Source organism: Petaurus breviceps, unplaced genomic scaffold (assembly GCF_028583685.1).
Source record: "Petaurus breviceps papuanus isolate PSGF00001 unplaced genomic scaffold, PetGlider_PUasm1.0 90779, whole genome shotgun sequence".
In the NCBI taxonomy this organism is placed as follows: Eukaryota; Metazoa; Chordata; class Mammalia; order Diprotodontia; family Petauridae; genus Petaurus; species Petaurus breviceps.
This window is the reverse complement of record NW_027187344.1, coordinates 4,883,052-4,904,961: the sequence shown is the minus strand read 5'-3', so window position 1 is coordinate 4,904,961 and position 21,910 is coordinate 4,883,052. Positions and strand designations below refer to the sequence as shown.

Sequence of the window (21,910 nt, the reverse complement as noted above, 5' to 3'; positions counted from 1 at the left end):
GGTCCGGCCTTTGCCCCCTGGAGGGAGAAGTTGCTGAGGAGCTGCAGCCATGCAGCTGCTGCCACATGGCTACTTCCGAGCTCCTGGCCTGCAGATTGTAGGGGGACCAAGCAACCAGTCTGAGGGGTAATCACTCTTGCTTTAACCTGCTTGGATCTGGATTGCAGTCTAGGGTGGAGGTCCTGGGGTATGTGACCAGTTTGCCAGAGCTTGTGGAGGCTTCAGAAAGGGCACCCAACTAATAGCTCCAGCAGCTGTGAAAATCCCAGCAATTTGGGACAAAGCTCCCCCCCTCTGGTAGCAGAGTTCTACTGTGGCAAAAAGCTTAAAAGTCAAGTAATTGAGTGGCAACATGAGCAAACGAGGGAAGCAAGGCAAGCACAGCAGTCTGACTCTGGAATCCTTTTTGGGGGGACAAAAAGGATGGGGGCATAGAACAAGAGGATGACAATGAAGTCAGAACTCCTATACCAGAAGCTTCCAAGAAAAGAATAAGCTGCTAACAGGCCGTAGAGGAGCTTCAGAAGGATTTTGAAAACCAAATAAGAGAAGTGGAGGAAAAATTGGGAAGAGAAATGAGAATGATGCAAGAAAATTATAAAATGAGAGTCAACAACCTGACTGAAGAAAATAACACCTTCAAAATAGACTAATTCAAATGGCAAAAGAGGCTCAAAAAGCCAAAGAGGAAAAGAATGCCTTAAAAAGCTAAATTTGCCAGATGGAAAAAGAATCTCAAAAGCTCACTAAAGAGAATCATTCCTTCAGAATTAGATTGGAGCAAATGGAAGCTAGTGACTATGAGAAATCAAGATACTATTAAACAGATCCAAACAAATGAAAAAATAGAAGGCAATGTGAAATATCTCACTAACAAAACACTGACCTGGAAAATAGATCCAGAAGAGATAATTTAAAAATTATTGGACTACCTCAAAGCCATGATAAAAAATAAAAAAGAACCAAAAATCATCCTTCAAGAAATTCTCAAGGAAAACTTCCCTGGTGTTTTAGAATCACAGGGCAAAACAGAGGTTTAAAGAATCCACTGATCACCTTCTGAAAAAGGTAACTCCTAGGAATATTATAGCCAGGTTCCTGGAGTTCCCAGATCAAGGAGAAAATATTACAAGCAGCCAGGAAGAAATAATTTGAATACTGTGGAAACACAATCCGGATAACACAGGATCTGGCCACTTCTACACTGAGGGATCGAAGGGCTTGGAATATGATATTCCAGAGTTCAAAGGAGCTGGTATTAAAACCAAGAATCACCTACCCAGCAAAAAAGAATATCATGTTTCAGGGGAAAATATGGTCATTCAATAGAAGAGTATTTTCAAGCATTCTTTTTTTTTTCAAATGCTTTATTAACTTCTGATTTACATCATTCATTTCTGCCAGATTTTGAGTTACAAATTTTCTCCCCGTTTTTCCCCTACCCACTGCCCCAAAATAGCAGTCCCACAGGATATCCCCTCCTCCAATCTGCTCTCTCCCATATTTTCTCCCATACTCCTTTCGACTTTTCCAGTGGATCTCTATGCTCCAGTGCCTGTATATTTTATTTCCAAATTACATGTAAAATAGTATTAATAATAGTGTATATAAATATATATATGAATATTTGATTTTAAAACTTTGAATTCCAGATTAATTCCCTTCCTCCCTTGTCACCCACCCTTACTGGAAAGAAAGCAGTTCAGTATAGGTTGTACATGTGTGGCTAATGCAAAACAATAACATAGTAGATATATTGTAAAAGACTGACTATATTTCCCTCCCTCCTATCCCACCTCCCACTTGTTCTATTCTCTACTTTGATTCTGTCCCTTTTCAAAAGCAGGTGCTTCCAACTTCCCTTCCCCCCAGCCTTCCCTCCCTTCCATCATCCCCCCTCTTATCTCCTTCCCTACTCCCCTGGAGTGTGTATTTAATTCCCTCCTCAAGCCAAATTCAATGGGAATAAGGTTGACCCATTCCCTTTTGCCTTCCTATTCTTCCCCTCCATTGTAACCATTTTCACTTGCCTCTTCTATATGAGATAGTTTACCCCATTCTGTCTCTCCCCATCTCCTCTCATTATATTCCTCTCTCACCTCTTAATTTCACCTTTTAAGTATCATCCCTTCCTGTTAAATTGGCCCTGTGCTTTCTATGTATGTATGCCTGTAAACATATATACACACATTCACATATGTATTCATATGCCCATATACCCTCATATATAGACATATATATATATATTATTCCCTTCAACTACTGAGAAAAGTTTCATAAGTTACAATTATTGGTTGTCCATGTAGGAATGTTAATAGTTCAACTTTGATAAGTTCCTTATGATTTCTTTTCCCTGTTTACCTTCTCATGCTTCTCTTGCTTCTTGTATCTGAATGTCAAATTTTCTATTCAACTCTGATTTTTTCAGCAAGAATGCTTGAAAGTCCTCTATTCCACTGAATGACCATATTTTCCCCTGAAACATGATACTCAGTTTTGCTGGGTAGGTGATTCTTGGTTTTAATCCCAGCTCCTTTGACCTCTGGAATATCATATTCCAAGCCCTTCGATCCCTCAGTGTAGAAGCTGCCAGATCCTGGGTTATCCTGATTGTGTTTCCACAATATTCAAAATGTTTTTTCCTGGCTGCTTGTAATATTCTCTCCTTAATCTGGGAATTCTGCAACCTGGCTATAATATTCCTAGTTGTTTTCTTTTTGGGATCTTTTTCAGGAGGTGATCGGTGGATTCTTTCAACCTCTATTTTGCCCTCTGGTTCTAAAACATCAGGGCAGTTTTCTTTGAGAACTTCCTGGAGGATGATTTCTAGGTTCTTACTTTGATCATGTCTTTCAGGTAGTCCACTAATTTTTAAATTATCTCTCCTGGATCTATTTTCCAGGTCAGTGGTTTTTCCAATGAGATATTTCACATTTCCTTCTATTCTTTCATTTGTTTGGATCTGTTTAACAGCATCTTGATTTCTCATAAAGTCATTAGCTTCCATTTGCTCCAATCTAATTCTAAAGCAATGATTCTCCTCAGTGAGCTTTTGAGATTCTTTTTCCATCTGGCAAATTTGGCTTTTTAAGGCATTCTTCTCCTCATTGCCTTTTTGAGCCTCTTTTGCCATTTGAGTTAGTCTATTTTTTAAGCTGTGATTTTCCTCAGTCAGGCTGCTGACTCTCATTTCTTAATTTTCTTGCATCGTTCTCATTTCTCTTCCCAATTTTTCCTCCTCTTTTCTTATCTGCTTTTCAAGGTCTTCTGTGGCCTGTAACTAGCTCGTATTTTCCTCTGAAGCTTTTGGTGCAGGAGTTCTGACTTCCCTGTCTTCCTCCTGTTCCATGCTTTGCTCCTTTTTGTCCCCAAAATAGGAGTCTAATGTTGGAATCTTCTGTCTGCTTTTTTTCCTTTGCCTGGTCATGTCGCCCCTCAGTCACTTGACCCCTGGGCTTTTTGCCACAGTAAAACTCTACCACCAGACAGGGGAGCTTTTGTCCCAAACGCTGGGGTTTTCTCAGCTGCCAGAGGCATTAGATGGGTGCCCTCTCTGAGCTCTCCACACACTCTGGCAAGCTGGACACATAACCCAGGACCTCCACCCTAGACTGCAATCCAGATCCAAGAAGGTTAAAGCAAGAATGATTACCCCTCAGACTGGTGCTTGGTCCCCCTACACTCTGCAGGCCAGGAGCTGAAGTTGCCACTTGGTGCTGGCTGGCTGTGCTGGTTTCTCAGCAGCTTCTTGCCCCGGGGGCAAAAGCCACACACTCCCACTTACTGGGTCCCAAAGTCCAGACTGCAATGACCTCTCACTTTGTCCTTCGCATCTATGTGTTGATAAATCTGGAAAAGGCCACAGCTGATGCTGACCTGGAGTCCTTCTGGCAGGCAGCTGGTCAGGCCCACCCTGGGGCTAAAGCCTCAGCGTGGGGCTGGGCTCAGCTCCCAGAGCACTGGGCTGGCTGATTCCTGCTGGCCTGCTGGGCTGTCCTCAGCAGGAAGTTAGCTTCTCTGTTTCATTTTGTGGGTTCTGCAGCTCCAAAGTTTGTTTAGAGTCCCCTTTTTACATGGATTGGGGAAGGTGGAAGCTGGAGCAGCAGGGAGGTCCTGCTTCTACTCCGCTCTCTTGACTCCACCCCTGACTTTCAAGCATTCTTGATGAAAAAACCAGAGTTGAATAGAAAATCTAACATTCAGATACAAGAAGCAAGAGAAGCATGAAAAGGTAAACAGGGAAAAGTAATCATAAGGAACTTATAAAAGTTGAACTACTTACATTCATACATGGAAAAACAATAATTGTAATTTATGAAACTTTTGTCAGTATGAGAATAGTTGAAGGGAATAGAAATATATATACATACATATATATCTATGTAGGAGGGTATATGGGCATATGAATACATATGTGAGTGTGTGTGTATATATGTGCACAGGTATACATAGACAGAGGGCACAGGACCAATTGAATAGGAAGGGATGATACTTAACAGGTGAAATTAAGAGGTGAGAGAGGAATATAATAAGAGGAGATGGGGAGAGATAAAATGGAATAAATTATCTCATATAGAAGAGGCAAGGGAAAACTGTTACAATGGAGGGGAAGAACAGGAAGGCAAAAGGGAATGAGTCAACCTTATTCTCAATGAATTTAGCTTAGGGAGGGAATAACATACACAATAAATAGGGTATCTATCCATCTGAACATTAACAACAACAGCAGAAATACTTTAAACAGACAAGAGTGTATAATACACCTACACCTATACCTCTGTAATTTAGAAAGATTTCCATCCCAAATAGTTAAAATAATGTGTTGGCATCTAGAATGGGGGTGGGTTAGGTGGTAGTGCTGTAGATAGAGCACTGGGACTGGAGTCAGGAAGACCTGAGTTCAAATTCAGTCTCATATACTTACTAGCTGTATGGCCCTGGGAAAGTCACTTAACCCATTTGCCTCTGTTTTCTCATCTGTAAAATGAGGACAATAATAACACCTATTTCCCAGGGCTCTTGTGAGGATCTGATAATAATTGTAAAGTTCTCAGCACAGTGCTTGGCACACAGTAAGTAGTACATAAATATTATTATTATTTTCAGGCCTCTGGAAAATTCCCTAATATGGGACAGCTTATTTCTCTAGCAGTAACTGAGATGTGCAATGAGGAAGTACTGTATCTTTTGACTTAGATGTTCTTTCTGAAAGATACCACCTCCTTTGAAGATTAACTTACCATAGCTTCTTTATGAATCAGTCTTTCTACATCAGGGGAGAGGAGATAGGCATTATCTTTTAAAATTGCCATGTATTTCTTCAGCACTTCCCCTAACTGGGTGTCAAAAAGCAACATCATGAATACACTCTTAATTTCTTTATCGTGGAATTATCAATTAAAAATTACAGTTGTCATTTTCATACCGCTTTAACATTTTGCAAAGCACTTTCTCATTTTTAAAAAAAAGTCTCAATATCTTGCTAGATAAGTACTAAGGAGATAATTATTCCCATTTTGTAAATGAATAAACTGAATCTGAGAGATGTTAAGTGACTTGTCCAGGGTCAAGTCGTTAGGAAGCATCTGAGTCAGGATTTGAACTCAGGTCTTCTTATCTCTAAGTCTAGTACTCTATTATCCATCATGTCATGTTGCTTCTGAATAAAATCACAACAACAGTAACACACGACATAGAAAGAAACCATGTAAACTTTAGCTCACTTTCTCAGCTCTGCAGGCTTCAACTTTTTTCAGTTTTGTATCAAAGTCTTTGATCCATTTTCTTCTTTTTATGAATTTCTTGCTTAGCTTTTCCCATAGTTCCCACAAATTCTGCAAAGTGTAGTTTATGGAAGGTCAACAGAAAGATTCCAAGTAAAAAGACATAAAGAGAACATGTGCGGTAGGGACCCTAGAGGAAGAAGTAGGGTCTGAAGGCCAATGGGGAGGGCAACGGAGCCACAGCAAGCTGAAGCCTGTTACTTATGCTCTTACCTGAATTTTGAAAAATTCCAATTCTATATCACCTTCTATTTCTTTGAAGAGATTGTCAATATTTTCATCATCCTCTGACAGTTTTGTCAAAAGCTCCTCTCCAGGCTCCATGATAAGAGATTCCATCTCCTCAAATGAGCAAAGAGAGCCATTAGCTAGCAAATACCACATGTAACTGGACCTCCATTCTTTAGCTGGTCCATCCATATTTACAGGATCATAGCATCACAGATTAGCCCTAGTTCCAAACTTCCCTCATTTCACAGATGAAAAAAACTAAGGCACAGAGAGGCTAAGTGACTTGCCCAGAGTCACAAAGCTAATAAGTATCTGATGGTAAAATAAATAACAGTATAAGATATAGTATGCTAAGTGCTCAACGAGTGTACACACAATATTTACTCCAGAAATTCTGAGGAATAAGAGATTATAGCAGGAAAGCCTCCCAAGAAGAGGCTAGAAATTGGACTGGACCTTGAAGGCAGGATAGTAAAAAGGCAAGGCTGCCATAGCTGAGAAGGAGAGGAACACATTCCTTAAAGGAAAAGTGTGAGTAATGCTGCAGATGGACACAGGAATGCCCCAAATGCCAGACAGAGGAGGTTAATCTGTTGACAGTGTGGAGCCATCGAAGGTTGGGGCAATTGGTACAAACTTGATGTTTTGGGTTGATTAATTTGGTATCAGCACAGAGGCTAGATTGGGGGATGGGAGGAGAAGCATGAAATCTCACCATCCCAATCTGTGATATTTCTCTCTGTAGGTTTTTCAAGTGGACCTCATAGATGCGTCTTTTTCGGTTATCCACCCGCTGAATGATGTCACTTTTAGTCTTCTCAGGAACTATAAAAGAAAGCAGAAAAAATAAATTAATAGAGAGATGTGTCAGTGGCAGAATGGAGCCAAGGTCTACCAAAGATGTTTAATGCCCCAACTTCAGAATTAGAAAAGGGAGACTTTTATTCTGTACATGAAGTTCAGATGGCAATAATAATTACTCATCTTCATTGAAACAAATTTTTTTAGTAAAGAAACAGTATATATGGGACTATACACCCAAAGGAAGTATTCATTATGTTTTCTGATCATGTAATTTCTCAGAATTCCAAGGATATAGGTAATTTCACAGGCAGAAGCAAAGACTGAGATCTTAAATATTTATGGACCTTAATTTGGAAGAATAAAAACCAATCTAACTCAAGTGCTACTGATGGAACTATTATGTATCATTATCATCAAGAAACATACAATTAGTGCAACCAGACACTAGAAAATTCTTTTTGATACATATAAAATGCAAAAGTACACACCCCAAACCTTCTATCTTGTTGACTGACAAGATATCCCTTCAACTTTCAGTCATCTGTAGTCTCAGGGTTTCAATATTTCCTTCATTCTTGCAGAGTCTTTTTCTTTTGGGGGGAGGGGAATAGAAAAATTCACTCTTAAACTAATAAAAGTCATTTTCCTTTGGCCATAATAAATGCTTACTTAGGAATAATAAATATAACTATTAACTGCAAAAATAAATGAGAGACAATATTCTAGAGTTCAACAGCGCTTCCAGAGGTAGAATAGATATTTTAGACTTAGTTCCTTATATAGGCTCTATGGTTTCTCAGTATGAAATCATCTCTCCACACACACATTTCCTCTATGCCTTAGGAGGCACTTTGTGAAATGCTCTGACTGAAAAACTCATCATGGTGATGAGCCTCACCAAATTTAAATACACTAGTTAAGCCTTTTGTTCTTGATGGCATCTGCCAGACCTTCATGAGATCATAGATTTGGAATTGGAAAGGGCCTTAGAATCATCTCATCCATCCTTCTGATTTTTTTAAATTAAATTTTATGTTTATTTTTAGTTTACATCATTCATTTCCACAAGATTTTGAGTTACAAATTTTCTCCCCATCTTTCTCCTACCCACCACCCCAAAACAATGACCCCACTGTATACCCCCTCCCCCAATCTGCTCTCTCTGATATCCTCCCCCATCCCCCCTCCGACTTTCTAGTAGGGCAAGATGGATTTCTATACCCCAGTGCTTGTATATCTTATTTCCCAGTTGCATGTGAAAAATATATATATATATTTTTTTTTAAACATTTGATTTTTAAAACTTTGAATTCTAGATTCTTTTCCTTCCTCCCTCGTCACCCACCCTTACTGGGAAGATAGCAATTCAATATAGGTTGTACATGTGTAGCATCCCTCTAATTTTGATGAGAAAACTGAAGGCCAGAGTGGTTAAGGGACTTCCCAAGGTCACACAGATGGTAAGTAGCAGAACTGGGATCCAAGCCTAGATCTCCCTATTCCAAATATAGTATTTTTTTTTAGTGCACTATGTAGTCTCTCCTGGATCTTTCCTGAGACTGAGAGTTATATTGTGGATTTTCTTGGTTATGGGGAGGTGGGGTACTCAGGAAAGTTTCCCAACAACTTGATGACAGGGCAGTGGGTCTCTTTGTGATCAGAAAAGTGTTTCGTTATAGAATATAAAAAATGCCCATTGGCACTTTATTTAAGGATCAGGTACAATCCCTGATTAAGTTGTCCCAGCATGAAGCCTCTTCTTTGTGTCTTCCAGGGAAAGGGTTTCTATAGCTGGTGCTACTGCCCCAGACATCTGGTTGATGGGAATCTCAGGAGGATTGTCAGAAGTCAACTGATCAGGGTTTCTAGTCAGACTCTTGTCAGAAAAACCACCTCTCTGTGCTGGTCTATGAAAAATGGCCAGCAAACTGCTCTCACTCTTTTCCCATTGTTTTCAACTCTTCCTTTGTGCTTTTCTTCTGAGGTAGAAGTGGGGAAGGGGAATGTCTAAATTGATAAAATTCTTAGATGAAAGAGTCTAAATTTGAGTCAACTTAAATCTCAAATTGCAAGAATTACCACAAATGAATTACATAAGGAAAATTGAAGTCTTTTATATGATAAATTTATATAATAAACTATTTTCTTTTTGGATTAAACTTTTAAAAATATTTTAAATTTATTATTTATTTTTAACATTCTTTTTAAAATTTTGAGTTTCAAATTCTCTCCCTCTTTCTGACCCCCTCCACCACCCACTGATAAGGCAAGCAATATATCAATTATAAATGTGAAATCACACAAAACATATTTCCATATTAGCCATATCACAAAAAAAAGCAAGAAAAATAAAGTGAGAAAATTATACTTCAATTTGTACTCGGAGTACATCAGTTCTCTGTCTGGGAGGTGGATAGCATTTTTTCATCATGAGTCCTTTGAATTGTCTTAGATCACTGTATTGATTAGAGTAGCCAAGTCTTTCACAGTTGATCATTACAACATTGCTGTTACTGTGCACAATGATCTCCCAGTTCTTCTCACTTCATTATGCATCAGTTCCTATAGATCTTGCCATGTTTTTCCGAAACCACTCCCCTCATCATTTCCCACAGCACAACAGTACTCCTTTACAATCATATGCCACAACTTGTTTAGTCATTCCCCAAATGATGAACATCTCCTCAAATTCCAATTCTTTGCTACCACGAAAAGAGTTACTATAAATATTTTTGTATATATAGGTCCTTTTTCTTTGATCTCTTTGAAGGTATAGATCTAGTAGTGGTATTGCTGGGCCAAAAGATATGCACAGTTTTATAGCCCTTTGTAGAGAACTTTCAGAAGTTTCTCAGCTTCACTAATGAAATGTTCCCCTTCCCTATATTATCTGAAAGGCTACAGGGCAGACAAGCAAGAAAATGTATTATGAAGGGAACGTTTTGGGGTCCCTTGACCTAGCTAGGTATATTCCCCTGTCCTATACAGTTATTTGCAAAGGTTACCAGGCAGATAGCAAGAGGGCATGTAATCTTTTTTGTTTATGCCTCCAGATATGGTCCTAGAATAATACCCTGATAAGTAACTAACCTTAAGCAAGGGTAAATAGTGAACAGGATTAATGGAGGCTCCTTCTACATTATCTGCATTCCTTTGATGTAGGATCTTTCTACATTGTCTGCATTCTTTTGGAGTGTCTACATTCTCTTGGGGGGCATAAAAACTCTGTGAGCTCTTTGCATCTTTGGCTCTGTATGAAATGGTCCTGTAATAGACTATTGATTGCACCCCCATTTCGTTATTCTCACTGCTCACTAGCCCACCAACTGCTCTGGCCGTAGTAGCCCTTTGGGCCTACTTCCAAATTATTTTCCAGATTGGTTGGACCAGTTCACTCCACCAACATTAGTATACCTATTTTTTCCCTCATCCCCTCTAGCATTTATTATCTCTGATAGTACGAGATGGTACTTCAGAGTTGTTTTGTCTTTCTCTAATCAATAGTTATTTGGAGCATTTTTCATATGACTAAAAGCAGTTTTGATTCCTTCTTCTGAAGACCACGTGTTTATATCCTGTGACCATTTATCAATTGGGGAATGCCTCTTATTTTTATAAATTTTACTTAGAAATAAGGCCTTTATCAGAGAAACTTGCTACAAAAAATGTCTGCTACTATTTCATTGTCATGGCACTTCTGATTATCCCTTTTAATGAGGTCTAGTTTTGCTTTTGCTGTATCTGAGATCATGACTGCTTTTTCAGTTCAGCTGAAGTACATTCGGTTTTGCTCTAAGCCCTTTATTTTAACTCTGGTATGTCTTTCTGTTTCCAGCACATCTTTTGTATTCAGCATATTGTTGGATTTTAGTTTCTAATCCATTCTGCTATCCATTTCTGTTTTATGGGAGTTTCCATCCCATTCACATTCACAGTTATGATTGTCTCTTTCTTTCCATCCCATTTTCTTCTGTCTCTCCCTTTTTACCCTCTCCCTCCCTCCTCAAAAGTCTATTTTGCTTCTAGCCACTGCTTCCCTTAATCTGCCCTTCCTTTTATCATCCCTTTCTCTTATCTCTTTATGTTCTTATTTCTCTATTGGATAAGTTACATTTCTATACATAACTGAGTGTGTGTGGGTGATTCCCTCTTTGAACCAATTCTGATAAAATTGAGGTTCAAGAATTACCCACTACCTCCCCGCATTTTACACTCCATTGTAAAGGCTCTTTCTTATGTGCCTCTTTTATTGAGAAAATTTTCTTCATTCTCCCTCTCCCTTCTTCTTCTCTCAGTGCATTTCTCTTTCTCACCCCTTCATTTTTTTGAGCTCATTCCAACATAAGTGCCTCACATTCATGCCCTCTATGTAAATTCCTTTTAATAAAGGAATAAAGATAAAGTTCTTAGGCATTACATATATCATCTTCCCAAATGGTAAACAGTTTAACTTTATTGAGACCCTTATGATTACCCTTTCATGTTTATCTTTTTATACTTCTCTTGAGAGTTATGTATACACGTCAAATTTTCTGTTGAGCTCTGGACTTTTTATTAGGAATGCTTAAAAGTCCTCCATTTCAATAAATGTCCATTTTCCCCCATGAAGGATTATACTCAGTTTTGCTAGGTAGGTTTTTCTTGGTTGCAATCCTAACTCCTTTGCCTCCCAGAACATCATATTCTAAGCCCTCCATTCTTTTAATGTGGAAGCAGCTAAATCTTGTGTGATCCTGACTGTGATTACACAATATTTGAATTATTTCTTTCCGACTTCCTGAAGTATTTTCTCCTTGACCTGGGAGTTCTGAAATTTGGCTGTAATATTACTGGGTGTTTTCATTTTGGGATCTCTTTCAGAAGGTGATTGGTGGATTCTTTCAATTTCTATTTTACCCTCTGCATCCAAGATATCAGGTGCAGTTTTTCTTCATGATTTCTTAAAATATGATGTCTTAGACTCTTTCTTTGATCATAGCCTTCAGGTAGTCTAATAACTCTTAAATTATATCTCCTGGATCTATTTTCCAGGTCAGTTGTTTTTCCTATGAGATATTTCATGTTTTCTTCTATTTTTTTATTCTTTTGCTTTTGTTTTATTGTTTCTTGATGTTTCATGTAGTCATTAGTTTCTACTTGCTCAATTCTAATTTTTAAGGAATTCTTTTTGTCAGTGAGCTTTTGTGCCTCTTTTTCCATTTAGCCTATTCTGTTCTTCAATGAGTTCTTTTCTTCAGTGAATTTTTGTGCCTCTTTTATCATTAGGTTAATTCTGTTTTTTAAAGAGTTATTTTCTTCAGTGTTTTTAATGCCTCTTTTACCAAGCTGTTAATTCTCTTTTCATAATTTTCCTGTACTGCTCTCATTTCTTTTCCCAATTTTTTCTCTAACGCTCTTGTTGTTAGGCTTGGATCCAATTAGGGTTTCTCTTTGAGATTGTTACTTTTCACATTGCTGTCTTCCTCTAACTTTATGTCTCAGTCTTCCCTGCCAGTGTAGTAGCTTTTTTTGGTCAAATTCTTTTGTTGTTGTTTGCTCATTTTTCCAATCAATTTCTTGACCTTGAACTTTATGTTAAAGTTGGGCTCTATTCACCTGGGAGTGGGGAGGCACTGTCCCAAGCTTCTGGATTTCTCATGCTGCTGTTTTCAGACCTAGTTCCTAGTCCGCACTTTGGTCTTTACTCAGTAAGGGCTCCTGGTCCCCTGCAGCAGCAAGTGCTAGCACTCCTCTTCATCTTAGAACTGTGACTCAGACTCCTGCTGCCTTGTAAGTGACTCCCTACCCTGCAACAGTAATGCAGAAGTGTGTATATTCTATAGACTGGTTCTCTGGGAAAGTGAAGGGGAAAACATGCAACATAAGTTTAATGATATAAAGACAAAAGATACCAATAAAAATTATTTTTTAAAAACCCAGTTGTCTCTGAACACCTAGAGATTATCATGTAGAAGACAAAATAGGTTGAAGGTAAATAGTTCAGTCTTACTCTCAGTCCATAATTTAGAAACTAATGCTTTTTAAATGACCTTAATTCTTCTAAGACTCAAAGATCAATCATGTCCATCAAGTATTGCTGCATATTTGATACTCTAACACAGCTGATATTTTGTGTTTAAAGCTAGACACAGTAAGCTATCATAACCAACTTCTAATCAGATTATATATGATCCAATTTATATGTTGTTTTCCCTACTAGAAAGTAAGCTCCTTGAGGGCAGGGACTGCTCTCTTGCTTGTTTGCTTGTATCTCCATCTTGAGAGCTTGGCACACTAGGTATGTGAATACTTTCATCTTAGAATATCTCACAAAATCACTAAATATGTGTGTTTTCAAGTAGGTTTTTTCCCATAAGAGGTAAATTAGGAAGACATAGGAAACAAGTTAGTCATGGAATCTTACCAATAAAGTCACTTAGTCCTCTCACTTCTCGGGCTGCAATCACATCTTCAGTTTCTCGAGTCTTTTCCATGGTAGCTATTTGGATTTCCCTGAAACCGATGAACAGGAGAAAGTTTGAACCCCAAACAATCATTGAAATATTAAATAATAATTCTCTAAAATTTATAAGATTATCAACTAGAAGAGGACTGTTGCAGCACCTATCCCAATAAGGATATTCAATACCTATACTGGATCAGTGTTCCGCTATTGTACCATGCCACTTCCACTACTTCCTACATCCCTTCTCCCTCTTGCCCCTAAGTGTTTACCTCACTTTCTGGCCACCAGTTCCCAACTATACCCACATGTAGCTTTGCTCCCTTTCAGACTCCCCTTTATATGCTATCTTCCCTACTAGAATGTAAGCTCCATGAGGGTAAAGGATCCTTGCTTGCTCGTATCTCCATCTCCAGACCTTAGCATGGTCCCTGGCAAATAGTAAGCATAATGAAGACTTTGTTTATCTTTCTTTTTTGTTTTTCTTCTTTCTTTTTTCCTTTCTTTCCTTCCTTTATTCTCTTTGTTTCTTTGTTCTTTCTTTCTTTCCTTCCTTCCTTCCTTCTTTCCTTCCTTCCTTCCTTCCTTCCTTCCTTCCTTCCTTCCTTCCTTCCTTCCTTTCTTTCTTTCTTTCTTTCTTTCTTTCTTTCTTTCTTTCTTTCTTTCTTTCTTTCTTTCTTTCCTTGCTTCCTTCCTAAATCATTATTCAGATCAAAAGTAGCATCTGGGTAGCTCTGGAAACACTAATGATTCAGAGATTTTTTTTCCTACTTTTAAGATAGCCATTTTGAAGCACTTTGTCCTTAAAAATGATATTAGCTTAAATATTGATCTAAATTAAAATCTAATGGGAGGGGGCGGCCAGGTAGCACAGCGAGTAAGAGCACCGGCTCCAGTATTGAGAAGACCTGGAGATCGAATCCCGGGCTCAAGACACTTAGCACCCACCCAGAAACACCTGGCTGTGTAACCTTGAGCAAGTTACTTAACCCCAATTGCTTAGGGGCGGCCAGGTGGCTCAGCAAGAGCACCGGCTCCAGTGTCGGGATGACCTGGATCAAATCTGAGCTCAGATACTCAGCACCACACCCAGAAATAACTGGCCGTGTAACCTTGAGCAAGTTACTTAACCCCTATTGCTTAAAAGAAAAAATCTAATGGGAGGGAATTCATTCACCAATTAGATTGGCTCCAAAAGGAATTCTTAGGATGACAGTTACAAAAATAGTAATAGCTGCCATTGGATAATGCTTTACAGTTTTCAAAGCTATTTCACATTTGATCTTTGGAATAAATCACCTTATGAGAGGCAAGGCAGCAGCAGATAGTGAATAAAAGTCCTGTCTTAGCTCAGGATCTGCCTCTGAGCCATGCTTACCATGTAACCCTGAAAAGTCATTTAACCTCTCAATGAACCCAGGCAACTCTCTGAGATAAATAATCATATATATGAGTTATGATCTGCATCTGTAGAAATAAAATAGTTTCCATGCTAGCAGTCTCCTATCTTGATGAAATATAGATCTGGACTAAAACAAAATAAAACAAAACCCAACCACTTTATGAGGTGGGTATCCTGGTGTAATAAAAAGAGTACCCCTGAATTCCAATCATGGTCCTGAAATTTGCTAGCTATATGACACTAGGAAAATTACTCAAATTCTCTTAGCTTTATTGTCTTATTTGTAAAATGGGGATAATTATACTCCTAACTAACCTTACAAAGTTGTTGTAAGAAAAATACTTGTAAAACTTAAAATGTTACTATTGTAAGGAAGACATCAACTTAAGTATAGTTGAAGGAATCCAAAACTAAATTCACTAGTTCCAATGTTGCTAAATATCTCTTTGAGGCATTGCAACATAGTTTTCAGGACCCTGTCTCAATATACCAAGAATTGTAAAGAATTTTCTTGCCCCAGTCTAAATGTCAAGTACACCTTGGAAATTCCCAATAAGAGGAAATATAAAAAAAGAAAATCTGAAAGAGACTATTATGCTGGCTGGGTGTAGCTGTGGTCCTGCTTAAACAGGCCTCAAAAAATAGCTTAAACAACCCTCAGGCATAAACAGCTTTACAAAAGAGAAATCACTCCCTTTGAGAGAAGTCTTCACAGTTGGAAACAGTTTCAGCAAATGACAGTAGCAGCTCAGTCGAGAAGTCTCAGAGAGGACAGCAGCTACTCTGCAGAGCACCAGCAAGTGACAATTTTTTAAAGTGGAGTGAAGCAGTAATGAAGCATAGCAGGTTGCCAAGAGATTTACTGATGGAGTTATGACAGGTAGAACAGATGGGATGTGATGGCAGGATGGAAGAATTCTTTTTTTCCATAGCAGCATGTGAATTTGAGGGAGATTTATGCTCTCTTTTTGTATATTTTTGAAAGTAGGAATAATTCCTTCATTACTTATCTTTTCATTTTGTTTTATTAAATGCTTTTTGCTCTAAATTCATGTGTTATTTGGCTAGGTCTGGTTAAAAAAAAAAGCTTCACTAAAATCTGAGAAGTCTTAAATGAACTGATTCAAAATGAAGTGAGCAGAACCAGGAGAACATAGTACAGAATAACAGCAATACTGTAATGATCAACCGTGAAAGACTTAGCTGCTCTGATCAAAACAACGATTCAAGACAATTCCAAAGGACCCATAATGACAACTGCTATCCATCTCCAGAGAGAACTGATGAACTTCGAGTGCAGACAGAAAGATTCTTTTTCAGCTTTCTTTATTTTACTTGGTTTGTGTGTGTTTTTTCTTTTGCAACATGGCTAATATGGAAATAGGTTTTGTATGACTTCATATGTATGATCAATATAATATTGCTTGCTTTCTCAAGGGGTGGGGGGGAAAGGGAGAGAATTTGGAACAACATTTTTTAAAAATTAATGTTAAAATTTTCAAATGTATTTGGAAAGTATTTAAGGAAATAAATAAAAATATTTTTTAAAAGGAGCTTTACTGATGGGAGCTGAGAATTATGAATCTGAAGAGATGATTACCCTAACAGCACCATGAACATGGTCATACATAGCTGAGGAGCCTTTAAAGGGGAAAAGGATGACCCAGGCAACTTTATTGTTGTTTCTGTTTTATAGATGAGAAAATGGAGGCTCAGAGAGGTAAAGATTTTTCTAAGGGCATTTGGCTAGCAAGCAGAAAAGTTACCACTCAGAGCCATGCCTTTTGATGCCTAGCCCAATATTCTTTTTATTACTTTCCCACTGTGAACTATCCCCAATATATCCTGTATCTATATGCATTTTGTCGCTCCCACTGGACTCTAAGCAGCTTGTGAGCAGGTACTATTTTTTGCCTCTTGTCTTCTTTTATTATCTTTGCCCACCCCCAGAGCTTTTCAAGGTATCTTGCACATACTAGGTGCTAAACAAATACTTTGATGATTTATTGACTATACTAGCCTCTTAAATACCACACTTAGCTCTTGGAGTTCCAAAGCTTTATATCCATTTGTGTCTAATTTAACTAAATCTAACACACATCCAGTAAGTTAATACAAAAAATTCATAAATGCCTTATGTAATTCCCTATACTATTATCAATATATGTGCTTGGTAAGTGGTAAGAAAGTAGACATAGAAAATCTGACATGACAGTATTGCCAACATACTTGTACAAAACAGGGTTTTCCACAGATTTATCATTGGGCAGAGCCTGAGCCCATATTCTCTGACGAGGAGATAGGAGTTGACCTGTTGGTGTTTCAGAGTTCCTGATTAGAGGGATCTTTCCACTCTTCAAAGACCCGGCATGTTCTGCTGCCTTTTTTCGACTGCTTGCCAAGGAATAGACAAGCTGGACCTGTTCCATAACAGAATCGATTAGAAATCTCAAGTCTTTGGCATTTCAAGACAAACTGCATGATCCACAGAGACCAAAATTACATATGACTTGATGGGAACTGGAAAAGTTCATGGCATATACGAGCAGATTGCAGCATGTGGGCATTCAAGAAATGACATAAAGGGAAAGCATTATTAAGGACATGTATAATCAGAAAAAAAAAAAAGACTGACTTCTTCTGGAGAATGAAAGACAGCAGATAGACAGTCTTTGTAGTATATTGGCAACCCTGAAATATTAGAAGAACCAGAGGAAAGTCGTCAGTGTTTTAGATAAATTCTTTATATGAGGGGTTCTTAACCTGGGGTTCACAGGCGCTATGGAGGGGGCTGTGGATAGATTTTAAGGGGTCGGTGAATTTAGATGAGATAAAAAATGACATCTTTATTTTCACTAACCTCTACCTGAAATCTAACATTTCATTCAATTATGAGTGTAAGCAATAAGACCTTATTCTGAAAAGGGATCCAGAGCTATCACCTACTTTCTTTGAATTGCCAAAGGGGTCCATGACACAAAAAAAGATTAAGAACCCTTGCTCTCTTTGGAGGATTTGAGGAAAAACACAGATAAGAAGCAAAGATAATGAGGCTAGGAGGGGTTACAATTCATACCAGAGGAGGGAAGAACCACACTGTTCCAATCATGGATCTACTGTGTTTCCCCGATAATAAGACCTATCCCGAAAATAAGCCCTCCCCTTATTGTGTAAGATTCCTCTAAAATAAGCCCTCCCCAAAAAATAAGCCCTATTGAGATTGCTACTGTAGTGAAGGTGATCCCCTGTGCTACACGCTACATTACGGTACCCTCTGTATGCACCATCCCCTCCCCCCCCCGATGAAACGCACGCCGCGCTCCGAGCTGCATCCAATCAGAGCTGCAGCAGTGAGCGTGTCATCCTGTTCTTCCCCAGTGATTTGCTTGCTGGCGCCATTGAGAGCAGTGCCACGGAGGAGAGCTGAGGCAGGACAACATAAAAACCCGGTATGTAAGAGGGAGTGAGGGGGCATGATGGAGGATAAAAAGGGCATGATGGAGGAAAAAAGAACTCAGGGGACATGATGGAGTGAAAAGAAGGACTGATGGTCATAATTTTATTATTCTGTTTGTTTTGACCCCCAGACATGAGTACAAAAAGGAAGAGCTATACTGTTGAGTATAAGAAAGCAATTGTAGAGGAGTCACATGGCAAGAATCTTGCAGTTTTCTGTAAAGAAAAACTTTTGGATCTTTGAATGGTCAGAAAATGGAGAGCAGATTATAATAACCTCAATCAACAGGTGGATGAGGGAAAAGGGAAAAAGCACAGGTCTGGATCAGGTCGGCAGCCCTTATATCCTGACTTGGAGATCCTCATTGGTGAATGGATTGCTGACAGGAGAGCAAAGGCCTTGGTTGTGCGCAGGGCTGATATTCAAGCATTTGCCTTTTCAATGGCACCAGAGTTTGAAATGGTCTCAGAAGGATTCAAAGCATCACAACACTGGTTGGACGGTTTCCTTCAATGGTATGAACTGTCCCTAAGAAGATCAACAACACTGTTTAAGCTGGAAGATGCTGAAGTTATTAAATGTGCACTTGCATTCAAGTCCTTTATTGATAGGATCGACATTTCCAAGTACCAAACCTGCAATGATGGCTATGAATGAAACTGCAGTGTTTATGGGACAAGGATCTCAAACAACAATTCATCACAGGGGTGCAACGTCAATCTACATTCCCACCACTGGCTATGAAAGTGCACGGGTCACCTGTGTTTTGGCAATTCGTTTGGATGGAAAGAAAGCCACACCTCTAATCATCAGTAAGGGCAAGAAAGATAAGATTGAACGTGTATCTGGCATTTACATTCTTGAAACCAAAAAAGCCTGGTGTACACAAGCCGTTATAAGAAAGTGGGTTGATTTAATGCTGCCACTTGTTATGCGAGGTAACCAAAGAGGTCTGATAGTCTGGGATTCAGCCAGCACTCACCGCGCTAAAGAAATGAAGAACTTCCTTGCAGAGAGAAGAATAGATCAAGTAATGATTCCTGCAGGAATGACTGCCTATCTCCAGACCCTTGATATTGCAATAAACAAGCCATTCAAGGACCATTTGTGCATGGAAGTCAATGAGTACATTGAAAATAGAACGGAAAGAAATCAGCGTGGAAACTTTGTGAAGCCCTGTCTGCAAGAAGTCGTGACTTGGGTGAAGAAGTCATGGGATAAAATTACTGACAGCTGTGTCGCCAAGGCACTACGAGCAGGTTACTTGGACAAGACATATTCATTTAAAGAGAGCTATATTGCTGGACATGACAGATTGGGTCCACTTCTTCTGAAGAAAATGGAGGCGCAAGACATCCAGGATGGAATTCAGGGTATGGACACTTATGACGATATTGTTGAAGAAGATGACATGATCATTATTGAATAAAGGTACATTTTTTTTGTTCACATTTACCTGTTTATTAAAATTGCTGTCAATGTTCATTTAAATAAGCCCTCCCCTGAAAATAAGCCCCCTGGTGTTTTTCTGTCCAAAAAAAATAATAAGACAGTGTCTGATTATTGGGGAAACACGGTATTAAAGTAAGTATCATCCTGGCATTCATTGTTTTGTCAGTTCTACTATACATATTAATGGGAGAGGAGGACAGTGTGGAAGGTGGAACATACCTCATCACTAAAGAGCTGTCTGTAGACTTTTCCACTTCGAATTGTCTTCATCTTCCCCAATAAGGAAATGTTCCTTGGAAGATTTTCTGGTAAAGGCCTTTTTCTTTCCAAAAAAGAAGCTGTCTCTGAAGTTCCTACCCAAGTCTTTGTTGATGAGAGTCCAAAGGGTATTAGAAAATAAAAGGAATATCTAAAGTCAACCAGGAGACAGACATTCACACAGAAACAAAAGTCCTATGCAACAATGGGTAAAATTCAATGGAATCATGGCTTTTTAGAAGGTGGGTTCCATTCTCTTTACCCATTACCTGAACCTAACAGAATCACAAAAGATTCTCCCCTCCCCCAGTCCCCTCTCCACCCTCAACATGAATCTCCAATATACTCCTAGTCTTTGATCAGGAAATATATTACCAATAAAGCCCATGGCAGGGGGTGGGGGTGGACAAAGATGTGAAGGAGAGACAGCGAAGGGAGATTTATTTTTATAAATGAAGGAGTCAAAAGAAGGTGGAAAAATGAAATGAACAGCAACAGGGAACAAGACCTTATTCTTGTTGCCTCTCCATCACCAAGGAGATAAACTGTATGTGGGAAAACCAAAATGAGGGAGAGGGTGGTGGAGGAGTAGAATGGATCTGGGGATGGCCTGGCAATCTCTAGATACTGTATTTATGATGAATAAAATAAAGTTCTTAACCTCGGAGGGATTCACAGGCCAGATAAAGACATTGTTCTTGTTGTTCCAAATGTGAAGTTAAATGACAATGTCAGAAGCAACACGACACCCACCACTCTCTCAGGCCCTAACTTTAATTAAGGGAGGGAAAGAGGTGGGAAGTTAGTCATATATCCATCCAAACAACTAATTGGTCTGCATCATGATGATCACTTCTCTGAAGCCCTTACATAATGTTGTGTATTACAGTTAGGTGTGTTGGAGTTATCTTTTCCTATTACACTTTGAATTCTGTGAGGATGGGACCCAAGTGTTGTCTAAGCTTTGTATCTTTCATAACATCTAACACAGTGCACTGTACACCCTACAAAACATAATAAAGGTTTACTGAAATGAATTGAATTCAGGGCCACTGAGACTCTAGGAGCAGCCTCTTTGGGATACTGACTGCTAGGGATCTCAGGTTTGAGGAGATAAGAAAGAGAAAACTTTGAGATTAGGGGCCGGTAGTGCTTGGGAGAAGCCAAGGGGCAGAGGCTGGTTGGGGAAGAGAGGGGATGTATATTATGAGTGTATAGGAGAGGGAATGATCTGGAGAGATTCTCTTTCTGGCCTAAGGGGAGAACTAGAGAGGAAGAGAAGGAGTAGACAGGCAGCTACCTTCATGGGCTATTTAGGGGTCAATGGAATGGGGAAAGGTTTGGCAGAAGTCAGATTTCCTAGAAGAGAACCTGGGGGGAAGCAGTGTATGAAGTAGGGGGAAAGGCAGGTGATTTGGGGGAAGGATAAATTTGAAGCGGAGGGATGATGACCTTGGGGGAAGGATAATGAATTAGGGTGAGGGTGCCAAATGGCGAACGATGAATTTAGGAGAGGAGAATTACAGGGGAAGAAGGCTAAACGGAGGGAGGAAGGAAGAATGGGGAGATGGAGGAAAGGAGAAGGGAAAAAAGAGGAAGGAGGGAGAGAGAGGAATGAATAGAAGGGAGGGGATGAATGGGAGAGTACTCACATCCCCAAACTAACTGTCCATACCCTTCACTTTCCCACTCTGTCGCACCTCAGAATAGAAGCAACTTTTGCGGCTAGGGTAGGGCCCGACAGGCACGGGATCCAAGAGGATGCTGGGTAAAGAGCTGCCGGTTGAGATTCGAGGGCTCGGGACCGGGGGTCCAAGCTGGCTGCGGCGAGTCCTCACCATGGCAACGCTGCTGGGCTTTAACACCAGACTCGGCGGCGTCCTTTGTTTCATAGCCTCAGGAGTTGGGCTGTTGCCCCTAACAACTGGGGTAGCGTCTCTGAGATGCTGCCCGGTTCTCCCCCTGGTGGCAGCCTGTGGAAGCGAGGGGCTCTGCCTACACAGTACCTCACCCAGGACTCTCTCATTGTTTTTGTTTTTTTTTTTACGTTTAACACGTTGCTTTTGTTGAAAAGAATAAAA

At 39.4% G+C, this 21,910-nt stretch overlaps 1 protein-coding gene across 1 annotated transcript in view; it reads right to left on the bottom strand.

Annotated features, from left to right (window-relative positions):
* CCDC180 (coiled-coil domain containing 180) overlaps positions 1-21,685 on the bottom strand; it is a 119,362-nt gene extending 97,677 nt beyond the window's left edge. The window contains exons 1-8 of the mRNA XM_069069269.1: positions 21,530-21,685; positions 19,791-19,934; positions 16,892-17,082; positions 13,222-13,310; positions 6,730-6,839; positions 5,997-6,125; positions 5,724-5,834; positions 5,241-5,336 (exon numbers count right to left, since the gene is read on the bottom strand). Coding sequence (XP_068925370.1) covers positions 5,241-5,336; positions 5,724-5,834; positions 5,997-6,125; positions 6,730-6,839; positions 13,222-13,310; positions 16,892-17,082; positions 19,791-19,934; positions 21,530-21,670 — 1,011 coding nt within the window. The 5' untranslated portion in view covers positions 21,671-21,685. The remainder of the gene's footprint in view (positions 1-5,240; positions 5,337-5,723; positions 5,835-5,996; positions 6,126-6,729; positions 6,840-13,221; positions 13,311-16,891; positions 17,083-19,790; positions 19,935-21,529) is intronic.
* Between the last annotated feature and the right edge of the window lie 225 nt (positions 21,686-21,910).